Source organism: Gymnogyps californianus, chromosome 18, assembly GCF_018139145.2.
Source record: "Gymnogyps californianus isolate 813 chromosome 18, ASM1813914v2, whole genome shotgun sequence".
NCBI lineage: Eukaryota > Metazoa > Chordata > Aves > Accipitriformes > Cathartidae > Gymnogyps > Gymnogyps californianus.
Window position 1 is genome coordinate 11,971,143 of NC_059488.1, and position 24,518 is coordinate 11,995,660.

General features: G+C 42.2%; 1 protein-coding gene across 2 annotated transcripts in view; it reads right to left on the reverse strand.

The window, feature by feature from the left end:
* Positions 1-24,518, reverse strand: part of MAPKAP1 (MAPK associated protein 1) — a 109,943-nt gene that overhangs the window by 32,041 nt on the left and 53,384 nt on the right. For both annotated transcript variants that reach the window (XM_050908053.1, XM_050908052.1), the window contains exon 7: positions 16,738-16,847. In XM_050908053.1, the coding sequence (XP_050764010.1) occupies positions 16,738-16,847 (110 nt within the window). The remainder of the gene's footprint in view (positions 1-16,737; positions 16,848-24,518) is intronic.

Consider the following 24,518-nt stretch of genomic DNA (forward strand, 5'->3'; position numbering starts at 1 on the left):
TCCCACTCCCACCCCAAAAACATTTAAAATCAGAGGAGAGGAAGAAGTGAAATCAGCCCCTCTTGGAACTATTAATGGCTGGGCAGGCCTCCCTGAGCGCAGTGCGGCGAGAGCTCCTGCTCCGCTCCCAGCCCCAGCCTCGCCTGGTACCTCCGCAGGCGCCCTCTCGGGTGGACGCACCCAGAACACGTGTATGATGAGCCAAGCAGATCCATTCCATACAACACACTTACAAGTATTAGACCTTCACCTATCCCACTAAATCATTTCTATTTATACGATTTTCTTTCAGTCGCTCAGTGCTGCGCGAGAGCTGCTGCAGGGGACTGGCACTGAACCGCACGCTGCGCTCTCCAGCACAGAGAGATGGACTCGTCCCTGTGTTTCTGAGACAGCGGGATGGGGCAAAAGGACAGACATCAACGCTACGAAAGCCTTAAAATTATCAGAGAATCATATGCACACGACGACAAGGGGACAAGGTTAAAAGCAGGAGCTTGGCAGTGGTTTACCGTCCCTCTGTGTGGATCCGATTCCACCAGCTAGATCCACTAGAAAGAACAACATCACCCATCTCAGAAACAATCCTCACGCTGCCGAACAAGCTTCCCGCCACCCTGCAGAGAGCCATCAGTGATCATATCCCTCAACACCACCATGCCAATGTCAAAGGATGATTTTTATCTGGAGCAACTTGACAATTCTGTGGTCAGGTAAATTGTTCTAGCCAGTTTCTGTCAAGACTGTACTAACTGTCTGCTAATAAAGCAATGAAATAGAGCTACAGATCAGAAACCAAGGCAACCTTCCATATGAATAACGCCTTTAAAACAGAAAATATTAAGAAATTCATTTTAAAAGTGTAAACGGATTTTTAGAGAGTATCTACTCTTAAATAATATATTTTAGATATCTGTACACATTTACATGACCTCTACTTCACAACAGATGAAAAATGTTAGGCTGATTCTGTGGAGGAGTTTTACTACCACACTTCTCTCACAAGTTCAAATGATGTCATTGTAGTAGAAATACTAGGTAATTTAATGGTCTCCTAACAGAATACTGCTCTGGAAATTTCAACAAAACTTCAAGTGGTAATACCAAAGCTGGATTTTATGGATTTCTGTAATCTGATGCAAATGCTCCACACAGTTGTAAAATAAACCTTTAAAATCCTGGCACGGATGGTCCTGGCCCACGACCCAAGCAGAGCTTTCCTGTGGACGGCAGGGACCGCTGCTCCAGCACGTCCCGCATCCAGCGGCATCGGGCTGGGGCTGCAGCCCAGGGCTTTCACACAGCGCTGCTCGCTGGAGCAAGCGGCGAGAGTAAATCATGTGCATTATGTTCCACCACCAAGCTGGGAGCAAGTATGTTAAAATGGAAGTTACCAGGGCAAAATACCCAGAAGACAAAGCTAATGAATACGAACCCCTCTTGAGTTCTGTAATTTTGTCACAAATGCTTGGAGAGAAAGAAACTGTTGCTGGGTTAAAGCAAGCAGGGCTGGAGAAACAAGTGTTCATGTGTCTGGAGAGGAAGGAGGGAACCAAGGCAGCAGTCTGAAACGAGCCAGTAAATGGTGAAAGAGAAGTGGCTATACCTTCAGGCAAACTCTTTTTGTTCAAAAACTAACAGAGATTTGTTCGGGGCCCCAGAGGCGCCCCAGGCCCCCAGGGAGGGACCCTTATCCACCAGATCTGCCGGCCTGAGGCATTAGGTCTTCTCCATTCTTGGGCCACACTACCGGTAAGGCATCCCGCACGCAGGAGCGAGTGCCTAAACCACACACTGAAATACTACCAGCAACTGCAATTTTTCTCTTCTAGACTGGTTTTGGTGTACCGACAGACCAGCAGCTGTGGAGGAACGGGGCTAACTGCGACAGACGGACAGAGCTGCTCGCTCCCAGGGCCACGTTCTGCATCCCTGGGGCCGGGCGCCCGCCCGCCTCACCTGCGGAGCTGATCCTCCGTAACACACATCCCTTCTGCCAAAAATCCCCATTTAACCATCCACACCATGGTTTCTGCCTACAGATATCCACTGTACTTCGTTATTTCAAGATACCCCTTTAAACAGAGGAAGGTTTATCAGGAATTAAAAACAAACAACGAAACAACCCCCAATACTACATCCACAGCTTTCCTATGGCACAATACAAAGGTGCCCCAGGAAGAATCCCACCACATAATCAAATTAAGCAGCTCTCTTACAAAACGCAATGGCCATCCGCATAACAACAAACCAATTCTGTTGCCATTTAAGCTGCAAAGCCTTCAGAATGGGGTTTTGAAAGCATGACCCATCAGTTCTAATTTTTAAAACTTATCCTTTCAGTCAAGACCAGAAAAAGGCCCATTCCAACTTTTATCTTCACTACAAAGTGCTGTTATCTTGGGCTGATGTCAGGAGCTCGATCTCTCTTTCTGCTGACAAGCAGAGACGAGAGAGATAAGATTGGGAACGAATCTCACTTCTCTGAGTAAATAAATAATCAATACTCATCTAAATGTAAATGAGAAAGTATCCCCCTCTGATAACAGGGCTCTTATCAAACAGCCAATTTTCTACAGACATTTGGCCTCAACCAAATCACCATCATTCAGCCCCAGCCTAATGGCTAAAAATCGTAACTAAATTGAACCGATCACCAGAGATCAACTAAGTTCAGCCATGGCTACTACAGGTTCAAATGTTTGGAATGCAATTTTTCCCCCATTAACTTTCAATAGCAATGAAGAATACCACGGTCAGGGGTTGAGTCTGCACAATAAACAAACACTAACACTTAAAAAGAGAATGAGGCTTTAAGCAAAACCCCAAACAAAACCCATCTCCATCTCCAAACTAGTTAATAGGGTAAAATAAGGATTATAGAAAGACTTACCTCAATATTTAATGTTTGCGGAGTTGTCAAACCTAAACTAAAAAACGCAGTATAAACAAAAAACCCCAAACGGTTTAAAATTGAACCTTTATTTTACAGCGTTAGTCTCTGCAACAAAACACACCGGTACGTCCTATTTATCCCTTATCTTTACCTCCCTCTCAAGAGCTCCTATAATTCTCACAAAAGCCCCAGTTCCAGCTATGCTCTTTGTCAGCTGTTTCTGCTCCCTTTACGGTCCATGCATTTGTTCAAAACACTTTTGAATTTCTGATTTCCATAACATTGACCTCCAGAATTTATTGCACTGTGTGAGAAAAAGAATTCCCTTTTGTTTCAAAAAGCCACTGCCAACGCACCGCTTTTGGGGCATGCAGTTCTTGTCTTACGAACAACTGTGATAAAACCCTCCCAATTTACCGTCTCCACCCCATGCACTTCATAGACTTCTCTGGTACCCCGCCATGCCTTTTCCAAACTAGAAAAGATCTTCTCTCCTTAGCATCTACTCCTCATTTCACATCTGATCCATTTTCGCACTCAACCATTTCTGTATCTTTTTACTTCTACATTATCCTTTTTGAGATAAAATATAACAATTAAGATGTGGGCACATCATGATTTATGGACTGGCATAGTAATGCTTTCTGTTTTGTTCTCTACTCCGTTCCTAATTTCTGATGTTCAATTTGTCTTTCTGACTGCTCCTAAGCACTGAGCTGAAGTGTTCAGAGAACTACCCATGACGACTCCAGGATACTTTTCTTGACTGATGGAAGGTAATTAGAGCCCATCATTGTATACATATAGTTACGGTTGCTTTTCACCATGTATATTATTTTGCACTCATTGACACTGAATTCCCTCTCTCATTTTATTGTCCCGTCACTCAGCATTGTGAGATACCTCTGCAGTGCTTCACAGACAGCTTTTATTTGTACTATTCTTACTTCTTTTGTATCAACAGCACATTTTGTCACATCAGCATTCACATCCTTTTCCATGCCCCACATTAACGGAACAATGCAGGTGCTACCAGTTCCACTGGAACTCCACCAGTAACCTAGTTACTAATAACGGAGGGCCATTATTCCTATTCTTTGTTTCCTGTCTTTTAATCAATTATTAATCCATGTGAAGATCCTCCTTCTCATCCTGTGACAGCTTAATTGCTTTATGAGCCTTTGTCAAATCTTTTTTGGAAATCTAAGCATGCTATATAAAACACATCATCCTTATTCAGATGGTCTCTGACTTCCTCAAAGGCTGCTCACTGGTTTCTGAGGCACAACCTGCTCTACAAAAGCTCTGCTGATTTTTTTCCTCAGTATATTGCATTTGTCCGCATGTCATCTATTAATTCTGCTCTTTGCTACAATTTCATTTTACAATTTTGCAGTTTGCCTGGTAAGGCAGGCAAGGTATACTGGTGTCTCCTTCAAGTCCTTCAACACACACTTGCCACCATCCACACTCGAGAGAGCAGCAGATATGAGCAACATATTATACCTATTATACATCATTATACATGAGCAACATCATTACATAGCATCTTCATATCTGACCTCTACCAAATCTCTCTGTGACTACTGTCTGCTCATGGTGGTTTGTTACTGTTCGTGGATTAGTTTCAAAACTCGCTCTCCTGGCACAGCTCCTCAGACCAGTCTCTACAGAAACGCTCTGTCGCGAGAGCATCTTCAGCCTGGAAACGCAAGACCTGCTGAGGCCTGCAGCAGAAAGGGGTACGCACCCCGCCGTATGTCAGCAGAATAGTAAAACTCGTCTGGTTTTACAGCAGATGAAGACCTGTCCCGGGTGAGCCAGCAAACGCTATGCCAGGAGCTATGAGACCACCCGAACGCCCATGGTGGTGAAGGACATGGTATTTTGGCCCATCACCCAAAACAACCACAGAAGTTTATACGGTGCTATAGGAGGACTTCCACGTCTGTGTACGGCCAGCCCCAGCCCCAGTCCTCATCGCGCTCCCTCGCCAGCCTCTCCCACGCAGCCTGGGCTGCACTCACGCAAGAGCCGGCGTCGCTGCACGGGGACGAGCAGTGCAGGCGCGACGACGGAGGACGCGTCACGCCAACTGGTGCTAACTGGGAGGAAAGCGCGGGAGCACGCTGCCGCCGCAGCGCCGCCCGGCACACGGGACCTCGAGTGCTCCTGCGTGTACGGCTGTAATTCCGAAATAACCCATGAAAAATCAGAAATTTAAAGACGGTTAGGCAGTCATCGCCTAATAGCCAAGGCAGTAGATGCCAGGCAGACAGTAAATAAGCAAAAGTGAACATGAGCTATGTTTCAGGCTCTGTCCACACACAGAAGTAAGACAGGAAAGTAGTCAAAAGAAAATAGTTGATAAACATTTAATGTTGATGTCTGTGGTACCTTCCTATTTCAAGTTTCTCCTTTCACAAGGATACATGATTTATTGCTTCACTGCTCCAACCCTAGGTTTTGAAAGCGTGATTTCTTTTGAGTTTAAACTATATTTATATTTACTTTTTTGTTATCCCTTTTTTATTATTGCTATAGAAAATATTTGCTGGAAATATGTTGCAGCTATTACAAGGTCATAAAAAAGAGGAGGTTTATGTATTTCTATCATTTCAAATAGTCTGTCAGAAAGTATCAGTCGCGCTAAGCATAAGACTACTGGATTCCAGCTTTCCCTCTGCCAGCACATGGGCAGCATATGGAGGAATTAAAATAGCTCAGTGTGGATGCTCCTTGGGTGCTGGCTGGGAGTACGCGAGCCAAGGCAGTGCATCGTCCTCCCAGCGGTCCTCCCTGGGGCGCAGTCTGCCTCTGGAGAGGCACGAGCAAAGACCAGCTTTCCCAGCAATGCCGGACACTGACCCCGGGCTAGAAGATGAATACTGGGCAAGGATTATAAACAACAGAGGACTGAAGAAGGAGAGGGATCGATACACTACGGAGAGCACGGAAACTCGGAAGAGAGAGGGGTCTCAGGCCTCCTTCTGTAGGATTTTTCTTAGAACATGACAGAAGGGGCAAGGATTCCATTGTGTGCTTGGCAATGACAATAAAACAACAGAAAATATGTAAACAGTTTGAGAGGAAATAGCTGTAAAGCCAGAATGTTTACATCTCAAATCCTACTGCTATGAGGACATCTTAAATCTGTTTATCCGTTAAAAATCCCCAAAGTCCCTCAACACCTCTGAAGTGGAATAAAGATTTTATCATTACAAATGCAAATACTGGTTAATAAATAAAGATATTTAAATAGTGAAAACAAACTTTTAACATTACGCACAAGCACGAGACTTTTTTTTTAGTCCAATCTGTTTTTTCTTAACTCGCACTGTTGTGACATTACTGAATTTTACATACAGTTATCTGCTGCTCTCCGCAGAAATACAGATGGTTTTTGTAGAAATAAACAGTCATTTATATGAAACAATTGTAAAATAGTTTATGGAAACCAGTGGTGTAATGCATTCAAATAAATGCCAGGACCGGCTGATGGAGAGCCAAGGTGTTAAATCACACTGCTTAAGAATTCAGCTGTGGGAAACAGATAGTAAATCCAGAGTGACAGAATTTCCAGTGATGGCAAAGGTTTCTGACATCTAGTCCAGTACACAAAAACTACAGCAGTTCAAACCCATTTTACTTAACACTACCTTGACAGTCAGTGAAATTAAAGAATTTAGTCAAAAGCCCCTTAAAAAGAAACAAATGCTTCATGTATGTATTGCTTTTTCGTAGAATAGAAAACATGCAGCATAACTAGCAGCAAACCAGTCTTTGCAGAACATTAACAGAAGTGCTATATTTAATTGCTACGACAGACTTTTATTCTTTTTGCATTAGCAATATATAGCTCTAAATAAAGCTGAAAGGAGAAAGAAATCATCATGTTTGATCTATAATGTAATGTACCTATAGCAGAAATACAATATACAGATTTTTTTTTTTTTTTAATCACAAATTTAAGAGACAATGTCAGGGCAAGCAGCCGTACGGGTTACTGGCAGGGCAGTACGCATTACAGCTAACACACCCGAAGTCCCTTCCACCGTCTGCTACCTAAAAGACGGCACCAACACGAACATCCTGCAATCCAAGCTCAGATGGTTATATGTGATGCAGATCCACTTGAGGTCTCTACCTTACTGGCTTGGATTATAAAGTGAGAAAGGTGCTTTCCCCTGGTTACAGACGCGTAAGTAACAGTATTGCAGCGAGGGCCACTACCACCACCGGATGGGTGCATTTCAGGCTTCATAAAAAGCCAGCAGGAAGGAGATGGCCCTATGAACGTACCTGGTGTACCAGCAGTATCTTCTTTCATCAGAGCGGATAAAATAAACAAAAAGGTCTCTATCATCCAAACACTGAACTGTAGCATTTAAAATGTCACATAAATTACAGCTTTATTACCAATCCAGAAGAACCAATAAAGGTATGATTTCAATACCAACAGCTTTAAAATAGACTCTGTTCAATATTTCACTTTCATTTCAGAGGCCAGGCATGAAAAATTTTCCTCAACCATTCGGGCTGATGTCCAGAATCCCTTCAGCCCAAATGCACAGGACTAACGAGCTATTTCTATTCTGACAAACTATTCACAAACTTTATTCCCGATGAGCCGTTCCACGTACACCAACATCCCCGTCCCCCCGTCACGTCAGTGCCTGCTCAGCATCAGCAGGCTGGTGAGAAAGGGCTTGCTGAAATAAATTATTACCGCTGCAAAGCAGAGATGGAGTTTGTAGGCAGAAGGAAATCATTTCAAGCAGCCTCTATCACACCCTCTCCAGCACAGAGGGGCTCACCCTGCACACCAATCCTGCTGAGGAAAATCTGCTACAAAAATAACAAGCAAACAATTCTTTCTCTTTCCCTAACGCGCATCACGGCAGAGAACAAGCGAGCATCAGACCCAAACACAACTCTGGGAACGTGGGGGCAGAGGGTGCTGAGCAGGAGGGGTAAGGAAAGCCGCAACCCGGCAGCAGCGAGCCCCTCCGAGGAGCAGCCGCTCGACCAGACAGCCAGCTCCTTACTGCTCCTGCACGGGACCGGCAGAACGGGGAGAAAGCCGGGACAACTGGAGGCTATATGTTAACACGCCTTTTTTACTGCATTGCCTCTTTGGTGAAAGGGGGGCAAGCAAGCAAGCAGGAGAGTCTTGACCAAGGATCTGCAAACATTGATGTTCTTTTAAATTTAAATCCTGCTAATATAAACAGCTTAATGCAAGGAAAACCAGGATTTCTGAAGTATTTCCAGGTAAAGCCATTCATAACTGGGGGCACAAGACTCTGCAAGGATGCTGTAATTATCCAAAACAAAGCACCGAAAGCCCAAGAAACTCAAAACTATCATTAAGCAGAAAAGCATGCATGTAAACGCAAGGAAATACAAATTAATCGGCTTTTCACTGTCACAGATGCTGGGGCTTCCATCTCTTTAAGAGTCAGAGCAAACATATGCATCGCCTACTCTAACATACTTACTTTTAAATTTAAACCCCTCAGTTACCATCATTCAATGACAGTATCAAACTTTAATGACAGTTTGTTTTAATTGTGCTTCATCTCTTAAAAATGCCTTAATCACAGGGCTGTGGTTTTACATAGTTTCTTTTATCTTGTTAATTCTCCTTTTTTATATATAAAAATAAACATATATATACGTGCAATAAAAATACACACCCCCCCCTTTCCAGCCATTTCTTTTTGTCCCATTCCCCCGCCTACACGGTGGGGATGAGGAAGCAAAACCCAAGCGAAACCTGCAGCTCCTCCAGCAGCAAGAGCAGCCAAGGAGCAGGATTCTCCGTTTCCAGCCGCCCCAGCCCCAACGCCGCCGCGGCGGTGCCAGCCAGCGGTGCAGCACGCCGGCCTGCGTCCGGAAGGAGTTTAACGGTTCCTTCCTGGCCTTAACACCCACAGCCCGTTAGTTCCTCCTCTCCTGTGCTTTCCAACACCCCGATAACCCCCACTGTGAACTGGGAGAGCAGGCACCATCCGAAAGATGCTCAGCATTAGCACTTTTCCCCATACTTTGTTTTCTCCTGCCACACGCAACCAGCCCCTTGGAAAGGAGAGCCACCACCCCTGCTCCAAAGGGCAGCTACAGCTCCGGGAGTCCCCGGAGCATTTTTCATTAATGCCAACAGTCATCTCAAGGCAACCAATACAAGGGTCCAAGGAGGTAAAACTATTTAGGAACTTATAAGAGTTATATTCTGTTTTGGGGGTTATTAGGGATATTTTTAAAAGTCAGTGTTACATTTCTTTAAAGACCTAATTTTCAATAATTTAGAAATTAAACCGGAGATGTGTACGTGACAGGAAGCAGATTCCATGTTCGAGGTCTAAGGCATAGTTTCAGGAGAGCCATTCTGCACACCGGGCCCTCGCTCTAGGTACCAGATTTGCTGAGGACCCCACAGAAATATATTTGCCTTCGCAACTGAAGACGACCTGCTCCGCCGAGGGAGCAAATTTCCGTGTTATAAATGGCTCCTGTTCTGCCTCTTCCCTGCCAGCCTCCCCTGCCTGCAGCCACCACGGCATTCCCGTGCTGCCGCCCCGACCTGCTCTCCTCCCTTTCTCCAGCCACGGGGACACGGAGCCGTCGTGCCCCTTCCCGGCATTTCGGGACCGCCAGCTCTCCTTAGCAGCTGCAGGAGGCAGGAACGAGACAAATCGAATATGGCACCACAGCATCAAGACCAAGGATTTACAAACAGAACTGCTGAGATACTCCAGAAATAGAAAAATCGTGGGACAGGTTTAAACGAAAACCTTCAGCGTTACGGCATCTGCGCGATTTCCCTTGGGCCTGGTGGGGTGCTTGACAATAAGTGGTTTTTCACACAAATAGTATCTCTGTATTGCAGTTTTTGCTTATCTCCTGTGTAAGTTTTGAATAAAATGTGTTTATAAACAGTTTCAGAAGGATGTTTAAGACATGAAATTTGACACTAAAAGTGGTGCTGAGACTGATATGTTAGAAAGTGAATTTTCAAACAAAACTCCGATCTCTTTTCCCTAGTTGCTTTCTGAATGGAAGATGAGCCTCATGTTTGCAGCAGCACTCTATTTTGAGCTTCTGTTCCCAAAGTTCTGAAGGATAACTTAACAGCTCTGTGTGAACAAATCTGAAATACAGGAATAATAAACCACTACAAAACATGGGTTTGTAATAGGTTGTGCTGCTTGCCGCAGCTCTGAGTTACCTGCTGATGGAACAGATTATTTTAACTGGCCTTTGCAGCTATAATTCCTTTGATTCTGCTGTAGAGACTAAAATATGATATGGAGGCTTTTATTTTTATGTCCTATCCCTGTTTCCTGAATTTTTCTCTTTCCTTATTATTCAGCTTCCTGTGGCAGTGAGATAATACACTTATCCAGACTAGTAAGATTCTTTTAGACTATTTTCGGTCACTTTGCACATTTTAAAGAACACAAAAAGCACTAGTTGACAGCTGTTAGGGACTTGAATGTTATTGTAAAGCAGCTGTTTTCATTTATAGAAAAAGTATTAGTCTTACTCCAAACTGAACAGAATACTAAGTTAATAACTCTCAGTCTAACCTACGGAAAATACAGGTCATGTCTGTGAAATGTTGGCAGAAGGTATTGTTTATAACAATTAAACTTGTATAGCATTTTGTTCTTAAAAGGATTGAGCATTTCTGGTTCAGGGATGTTTGCAGTTTGAGGCAGCTATTAAATAATAATCACTAGCATGTTCACCCTGCAAAGAATTTCTACTTAAAATCAGACAAGATTAATCAGACAAGGCTTCTCTGTTCACAAGAAATTTCAAATGAAGAGAGGCTGACATGGACCAGAAACAGGCAGGATTATTCTAACGTTTCAGCATTTTACATTGTTTAGTTTTGTCTCTCATTTCCTTCTAAGAACATTCGGGTTTTATATACTGACATCAATGCTTAATTTGTTTGAAAACAAAGCCTCTGCACACATTCTCTCTGTATTCTTATTTACTTTACATTAGTATTTATAGTCCATTCTGTCAAGCTCTGGAGGAAAAGGCAACTGGCATCCCAGAGAATATATTTGTTGAAGAGCAAAAGGAATGAGACAGCTCAAAGGCGAGGAAGATAACTTTCAAGTGTACATATAGTTCCTGCACATATTTAATTTGAGAATCACCATGGCATCAAGAGACACAAAGTATCAAGAATGAAGTCATCATCTTTCTTATGTTCTTAAAATTGTAAGCCATGCAAACATATTTTACAGAAAATATCGAACGCGGGCTTTAGTGCAGATATAAAAAGCCTGATAAGATCTACTTGCCTACTGCACATTGTGGGATGCTGTCAGACCCAGTCTTAGCTGTGCTGTGCTATCTGAACATAAGGGTCTCTGCATTTCATCTTGGAAAAACTGTGCTTTCCTTGGTCCAACTGAGAGCTTTCCTAAAAAGCAGGATTTAAAATGTACATCTACCATAACCTAAATTCCTAGGCTAACTAGGTAACACGTAAGTATTGGTAAAAGACCAGCAAAAATACACACCAGATTGATTGTGTAGGAAAATCATTTAGCAGTAAAGCAAATCAAGTTATATTGATAATGGTATTTTACAGTTATGCAACATGATCTGTACGACCTACAAAACTCTCTGCAAAGCATGCGGGTGGGATTTTAAAAGCATGCCTAATACCTACCTTTTTTAGAAGTTAATATTAAGACTCTTACAGATTTCTAGGGAGCAGAATTACACCACGTACTAAAACACCCAAATCTCACCTTCTAAAAAGGCTTTTCAAGACTCCATTATTATACCTGTCCAAAATCCAGACAGCACCATATCTGACATTTTCACTGATAAATTCAGGAAGAACGAGAAGTCCTTATGCTCATGATTTCAAGCATGTGATTCCCTTTCTGTAGATCTGCCACATTGCAGACCAATTTTATGTTTAAACCATCAGCTGCTGGAGTGCTCACAATGTTCAAAAACATTCTCAGAGAGATCTAGACATGGCAAGTTTATACCAAGCAATCCTTAGACTATCTATGGATACCGGGGTTCTCCATAGGGCCTTTATCCCAGCATCTCAGCACTGCCCAGGCCAACGCGATAGGCACAGTAAGGTCCCTGCAGCGCTGAAGGGAGCTTTCAGCTCTCCTCTCCTCACGGCTGTGGCCCGCCGTGGTTAGGGTATCACCCCGTCCTTAGTCTCTTTCTCTCCCGTTTTGGCTATTTTGAGAAAACTCTCTTCCATGAGAGATGTCACCGAGCCTCCCTCAAGGTGGTCCATCGCTGGATTAGACCAGTCTCCTCTGGGAGCTCATTCCACAACCAAGAGTGTTTTATTTCCAGCTCTCGCGTAAAATATGCATGTGCAATACATGCTGCTGAGCACGCAATAGGTTAAACAAATTGATGATAAAGTATTCTACTTAGTTATTTTTCATTACCATAAGAAAACATCAATTACATTTTCTATTTTATGAGTGTACACAAGGGAATCCATTACAATAACGGAGAGGTTGTGTGACTGCTTTTGCTGCTTCTTTCCTAAGCAAAAAGAACAGTTAGTTTTTAAAGACAATGAAACCAGCCCAGAGAAAAGGAAGGCACACCAGCATATCTGCATAGACAGTTCCTATCCTGATTTATCCAGCCTGACTCCAACTAATTAAACATCTGCCTCAACAATTTCCTCTGCAGATTTATCTTCTCCAGTATGTAGCACTGACTGGTTGTTACCGGCTTTTCCCCAACTTGCAGCCATTCCCATGTACTTCTTCCAGTTGGTTATTTGGGCGCGTGGCAAGAGATGATACAGTATTCCCATTAACCCCCTGCTGCTGCCTGTTGTGGGACAGGTCACCGGGCTCCCGAAGCACGGCTTCAGTACAACCATGTCCTCTATGAAACAACTTAAGGGCCGCGGTTCTCTCAGCTATAACACATACAGGTTATTTTACTGCCTGCATTTCCTGTTGATTGACTCAAAAATTATTATTTAAAAATGGTCAGAGTTCATACATCTAAGGCAAAAGCCTTGTGATACTAAGAAAGGAAAACTGCAAGGAATATGAAATAGCTTGAATAGTTTGCAATAATTTTATCTAACGTAATATCTAGAGCTAGGCGCAATCAGAATATTGCTTCCATTTTTTTCATGCCGCTTTCTATGAAACAAAGGTTGTACCCCACTTCTGTCTCCTTCTACTGACCTATCCCTTCCTGCAACAAATAATCTTTGGCTTGAAGTTAAATTCCAGTGAAAAGTCTTTACTCAGCTTTAGTCTTTTCAACAAAAGAGATTTTGAAATAAACACACTGATTTTTTTTTTTTTTTTTTTTTTTTTTTTTTTTTTTTTTTTTTTTTACGGACACAGTTCACACTACGGCTACGCAAACGCCGGTGCACGTGCTGAAACAGAACATGCAGAAACCTGGGCTCTGCGCGACCCTTCGGCAAGAGAAACTTTCTGTGTCATTATCAGCCTCGTGCTCCAGGAGGTAGGCAAGGCTTGGTAGCTGCAAGGATGGTAATGGCACTTTTAAACAAAAGTCAAAAATAGAGAAGCTCAGAAAGTCATGGACTCACAGAGGTGACCAAGGCGTATGGATTTTCAGGAACTTGCGACTCAATCGCTTGTTGAAAAACCTACTTGTAAGCTGCAGACTACTGCCTGAATAAAATAATTAGAGAAAACTAGTCTAGCATTTTAGCCCTGGTCATGCTGGAACATCCCCTTCCTGACTATACAACAGAAATTCTTCAATTTCTTCCTCACCCAAAACAGCCAACCAAGGTTTGCATTTTCCTACAAACATAGGACCAATTTGAAAAATGCCGTGTCAGTCAGAGGTGAAAATAGGTGAGAAAGCAATTCCTTATACAAATACTTGAAAACAGCATAAGCTGTGAACATAAAAAAATTCATTTGTCCTGTGAAGACTGGTCTGGAGGCACATTGAAAACGTACAGAAAAGTTCACAGGCATTTCAGTTTTATTAAACTACTACAAAAGCTTTAAATAAACATGTTAAGTCTATTTTCGGTTAGTACTTTTTAAAAATCAGAACAATCAACTTAAAAGGAAGCATTGCTGAATGAGAAGAAATACTTTTCCTAAATTATGTCTTATCTTTTATTCAGAACTTTGACATCCTAATCCACTGCTTAATAATGACTTGAACTACAACGGCACAGGACCGTACTGTGCTAATAGTCTGATCTTAAATTCCATTTATCTGCGCATCTCCCAATGACAGTAAGAGGCATATCCACTCCAAATATGAAGAATCTGGCGGTAGATGAAGAACGATGACAAAACCTTTTTCTACTCCCGCTCCAGCCCATCCGTGCCCACTGCGGTGGCATCTGAGCGTTAACTGTCCGTTAGCCCAGGCAGCATTTCCAGCCGGCTCCGCTGCCGGTGAAAGGCTCGTTGCGGATCCAGAGGGCAGTGCGAGCAAGAGGATCCCTCTGCGCAGACAGCTGCAATTTCTGCTGTTCTAAAGATGACAGGCAAGACCCTCCAAACCCCCCCAAAGTCTGCTGACTGATGAATCACGGTTTTGGATAAGGGAAGTAATTGGGAATAAGGGAAGTTTTGGACAAGGGAAGATAATTTTAATAAAAAAGTTTAATTAGTGATTTACCAATTTAACACATAAATACCTAATCTGAGAAGTCCCTTCACCCATGTGACAGTATTACATGACAATTTCAATAATGTCTTATGAGTGCTCACCAACATGTAAAAAATAAAACAAAAAATAAGTATTTCATTTATGAAATTCAGTAATAGGGTAATTCAAGCAGAAACCTTTCCTAGAGTGATCACTCTTCTCGCAGTGACTCCAGTTCATGAAGCTTACACCTGCAGGTCCTAATTCTGGTTGTATCTATACACAAGCTTAAACTGAAACCTGCAAGCAACACCGACTGTTTCAAGAAATGCAATCACACATTCAGAAGTAAATATACCTATAAGTAACCAAAAGGTTTTCAGTCCTGACTTCTACTGTGGTTATATCCACAGCAGGGATGGTGGTCATATCTCAAAGAGGTGAGATGTCACATGGATAATTTATAAAAAGTAAATTTAAATGATTTCTTACATAATTAAAAAAACCCAAAATGATACATACATGCTTATATACCCTGTCACTGCAAAGGTTTCCGAGCAGGAGTGCCAAGACAGTAGAAATGAATGTATTAGCTGAAGGAATAAATGACAGGTCCATTCCATTTCTAAACTACTGAGCAAAAGTAACAAAATAAACGCAAAAACAAATTTCAAACGGACAAAGAGTAAAACATCCATTACACGAAGGAGGAAAGTAGTTTAAAGACTGAGCTAACCGAATCCTTTAGCCACCTCCTTTCAGGGAAGAGAAATCTGACCCCAGGAAATAAATAAAAGTCACCCAAAAAGTGAACAAAAGAGGTGTTTGAAAAAAACAGAACACCATTCATCGCAGCTAACGACTTGTTCATTATGAGTGATGATGGATAAAGACTTCTCACGCTGAGATGAAATCAAGATTTATATGCATTGTTTCCTCTCCCAACTTGTGGGAAGATCATCATCATTTAATTCTATCTCTGCGGCCAGTGATGGGCATCCAGAGAGCTGGTTATCAAACGGCGCAGTCAGCTGGCAAAAGCCGAAACGTGCAGTTGGCACATCTGGACCGAGCCGCCACAGCCGAGGGTGAACAATGACTCCTGGCCAGCGGCCAAATTGCTGCAGACGCTGGCGGGTCTCATCTACAACCACCCCCACCAGCAGCGCTCCCCCCCCCCCCCTTTTTTTTTTTTTTTTTTTACGAGAATCAGATTTTCATTGCTTCATTCAATTGCTCTCCTCTGCCATTTTTTACAGCTCTTATCGTTCCCTTGGAATATGGCCTTGAGACAGCTCATCCGTGTCCTTCACTGTGTTATCTCTTCTAACTTTTATTAAAACTTCAGCTCTCATCTGAAGATAGCTAATTAAATCCATGACAGATTATACACTCGTTTAAAAACTGCACTGAACTACTTTTTCTAAAGAGAACACGGTTTATTTTCTTTTCCCATAGTTAAAACTAAGGGCATATAAGGAGGTTTCATTCATTTACAAAGACAAGATCCTTATCTTTACCTAGTATATAGATAGGCTTATATTAAAGTTCCTTTGTTGCGTGACAAGACTCGGTGCAATTTCTCACAGTAATTATTTCTTGTTGCTGGAAAGATCTCTCAAGCCTTATACTTTTGAAATATATATAGTAACGTATATGTGAATGCATACTTACACCCTGGAAAAGCATTGCTCTAAAATATAAATGCAAGCACTGTAAATTTTCTTTTTTTAAATGCTGATACGTCTTAACTATAATAGTACTATTTTGACAACATTGCAGAAAGTAAATTTTTCTTTTTCTCTACAAGTAACGATGAATCCTTTAAATTATTTAAAATCATACTAAGCATCATTTTCTTACATAAATTAAAAGTACACAAATTCTATCAAGGACTGGTCTTACTGTACTTCCACCCATCATCTCAAATTACCACTAGCTGGACTTGAATGCAAATGGCTTTGTTATCATAAATAAATATTTGCAGTAATGGATATACTGCTCTGCAGCAAACATTATGCAGCTCCTCCACTGTCTGCTTTTTGCCAGTATCTAGAACACAAACCTGTGCACAGAACTGCTTTTGAGTGGTGCTGAAAATCACAATACCCACTGAACAACAATCGAGCATCTTTCACAATAGTTAAAAAGAGATATAAAATATGCTCATGGAAAAACACCCTACCCTCTAGAAAATACGATAAATAACCCACCTGAGCCTCTCTGTGATCCCTTCCTTCTCTTTAAGGCCTTTTGTAAGATATCCTTCATGGTGACCTTCATACTGTCCACCTGAATAAGTGAGAATCCATGAGCAGCATTTCTGCAAGACAGATGCACACGCATTTTTACAAAATAATCATCATCAGGCAGCTCACTGCAATTTTCGTTAGTTTTGAGCAAAGGACTTGTTAGGCACAACAATTAACAAAGTTGTGCTATAAAAGTAAGTTAAAAGGAGAAACTGGGCAAACTCCCTTAGAAAGGCAGAGACAAAAATGGAGAAAATGGATTAAGATTCAAGGTGTGTAAGGATTTTCCTAATTTATCTTTATTTTTGATCAATTTGTGTTCATCACTAAAAAAGAAAAATGAGCAAATGTACCTGCGGAGCTCCTCAGCTACTCATTATTAACTATCTGCTAGGCGTTTCACTGTGCATACAAGAGAAACAGTTTGCAATGTCATTTTCATACATGTCCCGATAGCAGACGTAACAAATCATTAAGGAGAAGGGGAGGAACAACACTCAGAGAAATAACAGCAGCTTTTCAGCACTGTTAATGTATAGCATTATTTCAAACGTAAGTAACGTGCTTTCTTTGGACACATTTTTGTGAACATCATGGCACAGAATCTCACGGAAAGGTTTACGACAGCGGGGTACGTGCCCTGGCCATTGCCCGCAGAAGAGTCCACGCTTGGGGGAAACACTGCAAACAGCCTGGGGATGGTTACGGAAGATACTGCCAGGCAAATATTGCAAGTGGCATCACTGGGGAAGCAGAGAAGATGACAATATAATAGAAGAAATACTGGATTAATATATCAGCAAATTTTGCCCCTTAGACCTTGCAGTCAATCTCTGCTCATGTCAGTAGATGTCACTGCAGACAGTTAGCACAGAAATTTGAGAGCTGCTAGGCACCCACAGGGAGAGATTTGCACTGCATGGAAAAAAACTGTTTTGCAAAGCTATTTAGACAGGAGGAGGAGCTTTGTATCTGGCAACTAGGAATTTTAATCAGGGAGTAGAGCTCTATATGAATATCACAGCTGGAATATTTTTAAAAGCAACTGGCAGTCAAAAGCAATCCAAGCAACACAATTACATCATTAAAAAGTGACGTGTAATATGGTCTTGTTTAAGACACAAATGCTGGGAGTACAAGTTTGAGTTCAGATCACTGCGGATGTGGCATCCCTAGCCCACGCTGTGACACAGCCTAGATGAATAAATGACGTCTTCAAGCCCTCACCATACATTAACACTCACTCCTGGCCACTGGCTGCAGCGCAGACACGGCGGCCAGCAAACTCCCTGCCTGGGCACATGCTGGCCACCAGCCTGCTGTCCCGCAGCTCGCTCACGCTCTTCTTGCAGCTATCAGAACAGCAAGCACACACTGTCCCCTTTTACCCCGCTCACAGCACAGAGCTACCTTATTTACCCCAGTTAAGCTTTTCAACTCAACATCATCTGCCAAGAGTGGCTGGAACGGGCTGAAGAGACAGTCAAGAAATCCCCAGCGGGTGGTCATTTATGCATTACAAAAAATAAAAATGCCTGCCATGCCGTAAGTAACAGATCAGATGGGTCTGTTTTCAGAGCATCCCCCGGCTCCTCGGGCAGCTCACCCCCGAGCTCCTCGCCCCACAGCAGACAGTCCCGCAAGTCGCTGGTAGAAAACGGCATTTCCTTCTCATCAGTTGTAAGCTAGTCTCATCTGAATTTCATTCTCAATTCCCTTTGTTCCTGGCAAAATGAAACTGCCTAAAAGCCCCAAATTTATGTTCTCTAGACCATTTATTATTTATAACTCTATCTTACTCGTCTTCAAACCAAATATTCCCAACCTTTTCATGCATCTACTTTTTCCCTCTCTATTTCTGCCACGTGTTTAATACAGAACGAGCAGAACTGAGCCCACTGCTCCACATGAGGGAGTACCATCCATGTCTGCAGTGGTGAGACTGCCATCCTCGGTACAGCCCAAGGATTCAGGGGTTTTGACTAACGCCGTACAGTGAGCAGAGACCTTCCTAAACTCTTTACTGATGAGCAAATCTTCCCTTAAGCTGCTACGGAGCCCTGCAACGTGCACGAGCACCGCACAACATCTTGCCTTTGCCCAGCAGCTCCCTGGTCGTTCACCTCGCTTCCCCAAGTCATTACAGCTCTAGTCCGAACTGACCTGCCGAGCTAAATTTAGTGGATTTTTTAAAGTGAAAAACCTCTTATATGGTTACACTATAATTACAAAAAGGAAACTACCTTTGCACTCTTATTTAAATGACAAGATGTTTGTCAATGAACCTCTACAAGAAAAGCCTTGCACATCGGACCCAACCATCAGAACACCGATTCAAAAGACATCTGGCGCCTTCAGGTAATTCATATAATGCTCTGCAATACAGAAAGAAAGTTTCCAGAGAACTGCAACCAAAATACAGGAAAATAAATTAAAATATTGCAGAAGAAAAAAAAGAACCCAGCAAAGGTGAAAGAAGTCTTCCAAAACCTTCTATGGCCAAAATGACTGGAGTCACAATTTTTTTTTTTTTTTTCCCTTTCGTACAAAATGTTTTTCAAATGTGTTTTCCCACCAACAAAGCAGGGCCTGCAGCCTACACCACGGATCAGCCCCGCTTCCCGCTGGGCGCGAAGCAAATGACGGCAACCGACCACGGCTGGCCCAGCTCGGGGCTGTTCACACCAACACGTATCTGGAACCTCCCGAAAATGGAAGATTGCCTTTCAATCCCTGACACTTCAGCTGCTAAAGAGCACATGCTGCTGTTGATCCCGCTCGTGTTTCAGGCCATCCCGACTTGGTCGATTCTTTCTATTGAGCAGCTGGCCTGAGAACTGTCAGACTAATTTTCCTGACACTCTATTACTAACCCATGCCTGAGCCACGGCCATTCTTTGCCTCAGAAGCTGGATCTCATCCCAGAACAATCTTTAAAAGTTTATTTTACTGATCAAAGCAAAATAAGAAAAACCTCTGTGTTTTACTATATTTAGTGCACTATCCAGTAAGCGAGACTTTGGCAAGAGCAGTGAAATGTAAAGCGCACCCCGCATTTGTAAACTTTTGGCTATTTGCTCTGGAACAGAGCCAGAGGGTCTGAAACACCCGTCCCAGTTCAGACGCACGATTCTCCCCTTCCTTTGCTCCGGCTCACTAAGCGCGCAGCGCTGTTTTTCTCTAACAATACAGCACAGAACCTCAATAACAACATTTCAGCACTCAGTAAACCCACAAATCTGAGCCGAGAGTGGATTTAAGCCCAGACCAAAGAGATCCTGCCGTCATCCTGGGGTCAGGCCAGCATGTCAGAGCACATCTCCTGCCCCGCAGAGGAGAAGCCCCATGCCATCCCCGGCGTGCTGGAGCGCTGTCAAACAGGCAGGGACTCTTGGAGCCACCCTCCGCACTGGATCACCTAAAACATCATCAATCTACCGCAGCCCGCCTTTATGTGAAAACAGCACAGTGAGGCTCTTCTGGAAGAAATACACACCCCACCTCACCTTGCCAGCTTCCCGGTTATGCTCTGCATTGATAATGTGCATGAACTGTCCTCACTCAACCTAATTCCAGCATATCCTTAATTACGATTATAAATTATATGTTTTAGCTTACTCTGCTAACGTGTGATACCTTTATTTTAAGTCAACGCACTAGAAAACGGGACAGACAAACAGATGCTATTCAATCAATTAAAACTGCTGCTTACAAATTGGAAGCCAAAGAAATTCCTTAGCTTGTATTTTCTGTCACTTTGCAAAAACATACCTGGGTGACAAGGTTAAATCAAGCAAAGGAAATCCCTGGCACTTATCATCCACAGGCATTACTGATAAATTGTGCAGTGGAGGAATAAAGGATTACCTTCTGTATTTTTTCATTACACTTTTCTTTTGTTACAGAATACATAAATCCATTGTGGCACAATGTAATATGTATCATCGTGCTACACCTGTGGACGTTTCATAACGGCTGCCATGTCTGTGCAGTCAGGAATGATAAGTGAACCACCCGTGAATGTTAATGATAGTGATCATTCTGCGGTAACTTGGCTTTCCATCTTCTTTTACAGCCTCAGCGCCGGAGCCAGGGTGGCAAGGTTCAGAAGAGGAAAAAGAAAACAACAGAAGAGGCAAGAGCTTCGGCGGGCTGACGCCAGGGTGTTGCCTGGGGGGGGGAAGGTGCTCAGAGGCGGCGTGGAAACAGGCAGCGTCCTCTCCATGGGCTCCATTCGTGTAACAAAATAAAAACCCAACACTTAAAGGACAAAAGGCTTCTGTTCTGAATGAGAAACAAACTTTTCCAAAAGTTGCCTTTCCAATCCGGAGCAATCTTTTTTTAACCTTTAATTTTTTTTTTTGACACTGAAGTGGAATTCATAGCACTTAAAGCTCACGGCAAAAAATGGTTGGCATGGTTGAAAGTGTCTGTGAATGACTAATAACGATTTCCACTTGATCAGCACAAAGTCAAAGTTAAGACTAAAAATCCCAGTTGATGCAATGTACTGTACTTAAGATGGGTAATTTTTAAGATTAAGTGCACAGTGATATGAACCAGAATAACTATGCCAGCCACAATTTTTATTCTGAGCCTAAATGATCTTGCTTTTGTGCATCTCAGGTTAGCCTTGGATAACTCTGTGCGCTCCTGAGTTTAATTGGCTATACTTTGACACTACTATAAGCTAGCATTAGACATCTAACAAGTCAGCTTCCTGCTCTGACTCCTTTCTTGGGGTCCTGCCCCTTCCTATTCACCGTCCTGGGAGCCTACCTTCTTAACTTTGGCACCTACGTTAACTGTCTTCTGAATGTTCTGAAATACACTTTGTAGATTACCTACACCCATGTAAAAACTGCTAACAGGCCTTTTGGGGAGTGTTTCTGTAATCTAAGTAAAAAACACATTTCAAAGCTTTGAATTGAATTTGTAAATGTACAATGAAAGCCTGATATTTTAAAAATGTTTCAAACCTTAATCCATCAGGTATAGCAGAGGTGCTGCTTTGAAAAATACATATATAATAGTCAAAGCAATTTAAACATAATATCAAAACAGGAAAAGTGCTACAGAGCAGAGGAACTGTATGCCAAATTTCATCTGTGTGCCAACTGGCAGCTGAGCTACAACTCCTAGAAACACCATTAGATTGAGTATGTCAAGTTGTGATAATAAAATTTCCAAGGGAAAAAGCCCTAATGATAGTGCAGATTTATTTTAAGCTACCTTCGTTCAGAGTCCTTCAGGTATTACTTCATCATCTCAAGAAGTCTGCATTTACATGAATGCAGTGCTTTGTTTGACTCCTCCTGACAAATCATACTCGACATCAAAGAGGGCTGTTTGCGAATGCCGTGTTTGACATTGGACAAAGTACTGCTTTCCACAACAGACATTTTCCAAAAACATAACTCGCTAGACTAATGGGCAGCTAGAAGCCAGAATGACTGCCCTCCGTCTTCTCCTTGTGTAACTTTGCCAGAGTCCTTGGAACTTGCCAAATTCGGTCATGCCTGCTTAGCTTGCTCGACTGATTGTGCCAGAAAAGAAAATAAGACACAGATGTATTTGAGCTCTTTGAGATGCCAGTAAGAGAGACAGCTAATGGCTTCATTTCGACCCTCCCCTACCAGCTGGGCACAGGTGGGGGGATAATGAGGTCCTTCTCCCTAATCAAACTCAATTATTTACTACTCTATATAGCCACAAAGACATTCACATTCAGCTCAGAATATAAAATGCACCGTGGGCTACTTCCAACCACCGCCACTGGGTATTTATAACTAACTCAAGTGGCTAAGAGTTTGCCTTGGCAGGAGTTTAAGTGTATAAAGTTCTGCAAACTGTTTCTGCTCAAACATGTCCTGCTGAAACGGGGTCCCTGGCAAGGTTCCGTAACTGTCAGCTCCGTAACTGCACAACATCTGAAAATACATCCAATATGCAGGACGGGTGGGATCTGAAATAAAACTCTGCTTCATCATGAAGCTTCTCAGAAGCATCAACTTTTTTCAACAGTGATTCAATATTAATAAACACTACAAGTCACATGCCTGACACAGCAGCAGCTGAAATACTTCAGCATGAGGAGGAAAAAAAAAGAGATGCAAAATATAAAAACACAATTACATACACTAGTAAGATGACAGGGAAGGAAGAAGATGTGGAATTTACAACAAATCCCTACAAAAATAAGACAGCACGCACATTTAAACTCACAGAAGTAACAATCTTTGGATCAAATGGTGATCAAGTAATTCTCTATTCTAGGGGACACATTAAAAATTCTAATTTAAATCTAACTATTTACAAATAACTATTTACACAGGAAGTACAAGCAATTTCAAATTAACGTGCGGACACAGAAAAAAAAAAGCCCTCTCAGAAAAGCACGACTCCTTATGATGTAGTTGTCCTATTTCTAATCAGCAGGACCTCCCAAGTTAGAAGGAAGGTCCTCACACAAGCACAAATTATGTTAAAGCAAAAGATTTCACGTTTCTTTTGCACGATTTGCAGCTGGACCTTAATCCTGCTACAAGCAGCAGTCAGAAAACTGCTGGCCAGGCCAGGATCCTGCTGGGGTCCCCAGGCTCCACACAGGAACACTGGTTCCACCTCCTCCGAGCTAACGTCCAAAATCTGAGACCGCATGTGTTCACTGCATTTAAATACTAATCCCTATTTATGTACTGAGTACAGGCAACGGGGATTTAGGTAGGAAGCAGTTGAGAAAGAAAGGGGACTTTTCCCAGATAAGAAATCATCAACAATTTAGAATCTTCTAACGATACAGGCTTCTTAACTGGTCTACCTGCAATAAACACTCATGATCATTTTTGATTGCATGGAATTAGAATAGAATTTTCTATATGCCTGCTGGCATTTTTCTAGGGATACTGAAAATGCAGGATTATCCTGAAGATAAAACAATCACAGAATCATAAAATTAAAAAAAATCAAATTCATGGCAATAGCATTGACTCTAGAGAAATGCATGCAGGTGAAAGAGATATTCCCTCTTTCAGACAAAACATGTGGCATTCTTCAGTCAGGTGGAAGGAACTAAATATTCTGCAATTCCACAGGCGGAAAAGTCAGTTGCCTGGCTCAACTGTGTGACTGTAACCCGCACAAACCAAAACCAGACCTGGTAATATGAGTGGCAAGACTGCCTCACTTCCTCCCTGTATCACCTTCCACATGACTGCATCCAGCTCAGCACAGCTCAGTATCTTTACCTTGAATAACTTATTTGTAAATACTGTGGACAGAGTATTTTATTTTCCAATGACCTAATGCAGTGGAATAAAGTGAATGGGCCTTTGGGAAATACATGTGGGATTTCTGAAAATTTCTTTCAGTAGCATGCTTTAGAAGGTCTCTAAGAAACACAGTACACAATAAAGAACATGAAAATGTAATTAAATAGGTCAGAAATTTTTTAAAATGTCTGATTATTCAAAACTGGAAGCAGCTGTATGGTTATGAAGTGTAAGTAATCCTTTATAAATTAAAAAATGTCCAATAACCAGGAAAACCCTATTAGCATCTTCATTTCAAGAGATCCAGACATGAAGCATTTTTCCCAAGTAAGAACTGGCTTATGCTACTAGCATTTTGTTATAGTAATTAAGGCCTTCTGATGGTTTAAAAGATTTTTCACTCACAAGTAAGGAAAAATAAAAGTGATCAAGCACAGTATATATCACTCAAACACTAATTCACTGATAATG